Here is a 6,024-nt window from a genome sequence, read left to right as displayed (position 1 = left end):
GCTCTTGCTCAGGCTGGTCTCGAACTCCTGAGTTCAAACAATCTGCCTGCCTCAGCCTCCCAGAGTGCTAGGATTATAGGCGTGAGCCATCACGCTCGGCCCACTGATAGATTTTTAAAAGGAAATAGTTTTATTTCCATTTTTAACAAATCACATTATTTGGACGCTGGTTGGGAGGGGGCAAGAGTGGATGCAGGGATAGAAGAGACCATCGCAATAGTCCTGGTGATGTACGATGTTGGGCACGATGTTTCTGTGCCTGAGAATGGGGCAATGTGTCCAGTGAAAAGAAGCGAAAAGATCATGGCCAGGCGTGGTGGCTCACACCTGTAATCCTAGCACTCTGGGAGGCCAAGGTGGGAGGATTGCTTGAGCTCAGAAGTTCAAGACCAGCCTCGGCAAGAGCGAGAACCTGTCTCTAATATAAATAGAAAGAAATTAGCCAAACAACTAAAAATAGGAAAAAAAAATTAAAAACAGAAAAGATTTGACAACTATTTAGGAGGCAGAATCGGTAGGACGTGGCAATTGGTCGTATTGGAGGTGAGGAAGAAGGTGTCAAGGATGGTTTCTAGATTTGTGGCATAGGAATCATAGGCTGTGGTGTCATTTACTGAGAATGAATACTCTGGTGGCAGCAGCTTGTGCTGTGCTGGCAATGTCTGTGAGCAAGTGGAGAAGCTGAACAGACAGTTGGCTACACTGGTCTGGAGATCAGAAGCCAGGACTTAGACTAAATACAGAACATGTCTAAGTAACACATGTGGCCATGGGAAAGGGGAGCAGGGGGGTTCCTCTCCTACTAATTTTTCCAAACTGGTTCAAAATGTACTAAGAAAAACATTCTCTGAATCTCCTATTCTATTAGGGAAAAGGAGCAGGCAGAAGATGCTATATAAGAACAAAGGAAGTGCTTCTCCAAAATGTTTGTTCTTATTTTAAAGAACTCAGAAATGGAACCACGCATACATGAAAACTTTATATCTGACCTGGCAGTGCACAGCAATGAGGAAGAAGGGGTGCTTTAGGCCATCTTTATGGGGAAAAAAGTGAAACCGTACCCAATCACTTCAGATTATATATAAAAACCAATTCTGGATAGATTAAAGACCTAAATGCCACAAAACTTTTTAGAAGAAAATATAGGCAAATAATGACCTTGCAGTATGATGTATTTCTTAAACAAGACATAAAAGGAACAAACCATAATGTAAAAGAAAAATATAATTAACCTATATTAAAATGTAGACTTCTGCCCCCAAACAAAAACAACATCAAGAATGTGAAAAAAACTACAAACTGGGAGACAATTATTGCAACTTGTAACTAACAAAGGAGAACATATAAACAATTCCTACAAGTCAGGAAGACAGACAAAAAGCCCAATCTTGCAATGTTTTGTTACTCATGTCGCTTTTGAGAAAAAAAATAAATAAAAGAGGCAAGTGTATCACACAGGAAAGAGCAAACCATCTGGTAATACGCTACTGGCAAAGGCGAGGAATGGGCGCTGTCCCACCTGCTCAGTAAGGACAGGAGCAATTATGGTCTCTTTAGAGGATAATCTGCCAATATCTATCAAAAATTTTTGACTTGGCAATTGTACTTCTAAGAATTATTCAAGAGATAAACTCTCATATATGTAATAAGATCTGCCAAGGACATTCTCTGTAATACTGTTTCAGTAGCAGAAAAATGGAAACAACTTAAAATGTCCAACAATAGAAGATAGGTGTAAACAAATTACATCTACACAATGGAATCTGAAGTAGAGTCATATACTGACAAGGAACCAAGCTCACTGAAATGTGAAAAAAATCAAGATGCAGAACAGAACATTAAAAAAAAGGGAGCAAGCTAGAAGGTAGAGGATGGAAAAATATTTTTGCCTATATGCACAGACTATCTCTGCAGGGTACAAAAGAAACCAGTAAAAGTGACAGCCCCTGGGAAGAAGACTAAGGGACTAGAGCTAAAAACAAGGTACTTCCCCCTCATTGATGAGTCTACAGTAGCTTTAATGTGGTTCTTAAATGTATTACCCTCTCAAAAAATAAAATCTGCTGCTGAGAAAATTTCAGTCGTTCTCAATGAAAGAGAATGGTTAAACAAATGTTAGTACATCCATACTTGTAAATACTATATTCAGCAGTTGAAAAGAGCACAGTAAATCTGTATGTATTAAAATAGAAGTAATAAAGGTTTCTCTGGGGGCAGTGAAAATGTTCTAAAATTGATTGTGGTGATGCATGTCTAACACTCTATTAATACACCAGAAGCCATTGAATTGTACACTTTAAATGTGTGACTTGTATGGTATGTGAATTATATCTCGATAAAGCAATTAAAATATATATATACACATAGGTGTGTGTTATGCAACAATGGGGATATGTTCCGAGAAATATGTCATTAGGAGATTTCATCATGGTGCAAACATCATAGAATGTACTTACACAATCTAGATAATACTACATATCTAGGCTGTATGCCTATTGCTCCAAAGCTACAAGCCTGTATAGCATGTCACTGTACTGAATACAGTAGGCAATTGTAACACAACGGTAAATATCTGTGTATCTAAACATATCTCAACATAAAAAAGCTACAATAAAAATGTTACTATCATCCTACAGGACTACCATTGTAAATGCAGTCCATCATTGACCAAAATGCTACGCTGCACATGACTGGATACATGGAAAAAGAGAGAACAGGATTCAAAAACTATCGTCCATAAGTCAAATCTAGTCCTTATCGGTTTTTTCCTTTTTCTTTTTCCCCATCATTGGTTTTAATAAACAAAGTTTTACTGGAACACAGACACACCTATTACTTGACATACTATCTATGGCTGTTTTCATGCTACAACAGCAGAGTTGAGTAGTTACAACAGAGTACGTACCACAAAGTCTAAAATATTTACTCTCTGGTCTTTTATAGAAAAAGTTTGCAGACACAATATACTAAAAAAACTTTAAATCGTATAGTTGAATAAAAAACAAAAGCTGCAGAATTACGCAGTCAGTATATCCTTTATGTTCTAAAACCACACACAACACAATACACATAATTTCTATGAGTACATGTAATATTATTAGGAAACGCTCTAGAAGGATAAGCACCAAACCAAATTCATACCCATGGTTACTTCCGGGCATTGGTAGGCAGACAAGGACTGGGGGTGGTCAAAGGGACTTTGGCTGTATTTGTAATTTATTTGAAGATTTGTTTTAAGGAGACAACATTCATGTATTAACCTGAATAGTGCAACTTTTTTTAATTAATTTTTTTTTTAAGTGAGGCTGGTGGAAGTGGAAATTAATAGGACTAGGTGTAATAAAACATGTGAGCTCTGATCTTGGTCTTAATTTTAGTAAGCACTGCTAGACTTTTAAGTTCTGATCCTACACCCACCTTATAGTTTTTTCAGATCTTTCTCCTGGCATTCCGCTTACGTTTCCCCTTCATTAACTTCATAACTGAGGTTTTCAAGTTGTAAGTTGAAATGACGTGGAAGACAGCTACAAAGTAGGCACAGGCCAGCAAATTTCTGGTCCTGTTAATAGTCAACTATTTCAGGCATATAATTCCCATTTCAGGGCCCCAGGGACATGTGACTACTCTAGTTTCAGGGTAAGCATTGTCTTGCAATTAGTTCACACTGATAGCCTTCATAATCAAATATTCGCATAATTCATATGACCCTCATGAGAGCTGTGGGACTTCCAACATTTTTCTGCACTTCAGAATGCAAGTAAGTTTGGCTAGTTTTGTAACAAAGTACACCTCAGGAAGGAAACTAAATCACTGCCAATGAGCAATTCAGGCCCTAGAATGGTAAATATGTAACTTGAGCCCCCAACCAAGCCGCTTACCATTGTAATTTACAGAGGCAATATGGGTATAAATGATAAGATGTATATAATTCATCTTTAGGAAAATTAAGCTGAAATTCAACTGGAGGAACCAGTAATTAATTTAGGATAATCATTAGTTTAAAAACCTCATGGGAATGGACAGTTTTTCAAAACAAAAACATAAAATGTCAAATGTAGTTCCCAACCACATACATTTAAACAAATTTAGAACTCTGATAACCAATCATCTTGTAGGATACCTACAAACTAGGTACAACTTGTGGAAAAGGAAAGTTCTCTAAAACAATGATAATAAAAGAAAGCACCCAAAATAAAAAGAAGTAAATTCAAAAGATAGGGTATCATTGGGGCCATGGCGTTTAAAGGAACCTGTACTAGATCTATCTGCTTGAGCAATTATCAAGAGGGGAAACTTAGGCAATTCTCTAATTGCAGGTACCACAGCCACTTCTGCTTCAGAAACAAAAGCAACTAGACAGCCCCTAGAAATGTTGCTTAGTTGAAATAACCTGGGAAAACCCAGCTGTACAGAAACTACAGTTGCAAGAGGAAAAAATCCCATTCACAAAACTGATCTTTTAAACAATCTGGTTTTAAATAAAACTCAGTATAATCATAACATCTTCACAAAGGAGAAAATAAGATGTTGAGTATTAACAAAAGAGAAGCATTAAGAATTACATACATACATATACATTTTAAACTAAATATAATTTCATTTTAAGATTCTTCTTGGGAAAAAAGGTTTGCTTCTAGTAAACTCACCTCCATGTTCTAGAAATACCCGAACACATCTTTCCTTTCCTCTTGCTGCAGAGAAATGTAGCAGGGTCCAGCCATTAGCATCTCGGCCATTCGGAGAATAGCCTTGTTCTAACATCTTCCGTACTGTGTGAACATCCCCGGCAGCTACTGCAGCCTGAATCTGCAATTCTTCCTGGAGTTCAGGGTTCCTTCGACAATGGTGGTGTAACATCCTAGCTGAGTCCACTTTTCACAAAGGATTCATTAGGTCACAGGGATCAGCCTTTAAGGGAAGGTAGAATATATGAAATTTAGAATACTGGACTCCTGATACTGTGTCCATTAAATATCACAGAATTTTCCATTTGCTAAATCAGTAAACTTTGTTAATGACAGTTGACACTAGTAGTTAACACATAGTGAAGACCAAAACTTTCGGTAATTTCCCCAAGATTATAAAGGATTACTAAAGGAAAGCAAGGCATAAACTTCTAAACTCCTGAAACAGAAAATTTCTTCTGCAGCCTCTTGAAAACTCAAAGCAAACAACCTATGAACATAATATTATTTTACGTAAAACGGGAGGTGATGTCGGGCAGCTACAGGATGGGAGATGTCAGAGGAATCAGATTAATACCCAACTTAGGAGTTCTGATTTACTTAATGCACCACAGAGAAGATTTAAGTTACACACCATTCAAAAGTTCCATCACAGATTAGAGTTAGTAAATATGGCTATCAAATGGACAAGCGATATTATAGGAAGACTACAAACAATTATGAAAAGGAGTTTTAAAAAAATCTTTAGGTTTGTTATCTAAAGTATTTTAGTAATATTTTATTTTTAGCCCAAAGTGTGGAAGGTTGGAGGGAGAAAAAAATGGGCCAGGTTAAGTAAATTAGAGTAAAATGTTTGAATTATATTTACCTTCCTTTTGTTTATTTGTTTCTCTTTCTATCCTCCCCACTTTGTTACTGGATGAATGTTTTACTATCCCTCTTTTTATGTCACATTCTCTTCTGCATTTTTCTAATTTCTGTTTTCTAGAAGTTTTACTCTCTAAATATTCAAAGTAGCAAGATTATACAATGTATTTTTTTTTTTGAGACAGAGTCTCGCTTTTGTTGCCCGGGCTAGAGTGAGTGCAGTGGCATCAGCTCACGGCAATCTCAAACTCCTGGGCTCAAGCGATCCTCCTGCCTCAGCCTCCCGAGTAGTTGGGACTACAGGCGCGAGCCACCATGCCCGGCTAATTTTTTATTTCTATTTTTAGTTGACTTGCTAATTTTTTCTATTTTTAGTAGAGACGGGGTCTCGTTCTTGCTCAGAGCTCGTCTCGAACTCCTGAGCTCAAGCGATCCTCCCGCCTCGGTCTCCCTCAGTGCTAGGATTATAGGC

The 6,024-nt window shown here is 37.4% G+C and overlaps 1 protein-coding gene across 1 annotated transcript in view; it reads right to left on the bottom strand.

Moving 5' to 3' along the window:
- The window catches only part of ASB7 (ankyrin repeat and SOCS box containing 7), a 40,542-nt gene that overhangs the window by 27,030 nt on the left and 7,488 nt on the right, over positions 1-6,024 (bottom strand). Inside the window, exon 4 of the mRNA XM_012642719.1 lies at positions 4,647-4,908. Coding sequence (XP_012498173.1) covers positions 4,647-4,857 — 211 coding nt within the window. The 5' untranslated portion in view covers positions 4,858-4,908. The remainder of the gene's footprint in view (positions 1-4,646; positions 4,909-6,024) is intronic.

The sequence above is a fragment of the Propithecus coquereli genome, unplaced genomic scaffold (assembly GCF_000956105.1).
Source record: "Propithecus coquereli isolate 6110/MARCELLA unplaced genomic scaffold, Pcoq_1.0 Scaffold184, whole genome shotgun sequence".
In the NCBI taxonomy this organism is placed as follows: Eukaryota; Metazoa; Chordata; class Mammalia; order Primates; family Indriidae; genus Propithecus; species Propithecus coquereli.
The sequence above is the reverse complement of the archived record's forward strand: the minus strand, read 5'-3'. Positions and strand labels throughout refer to the sequence as shown.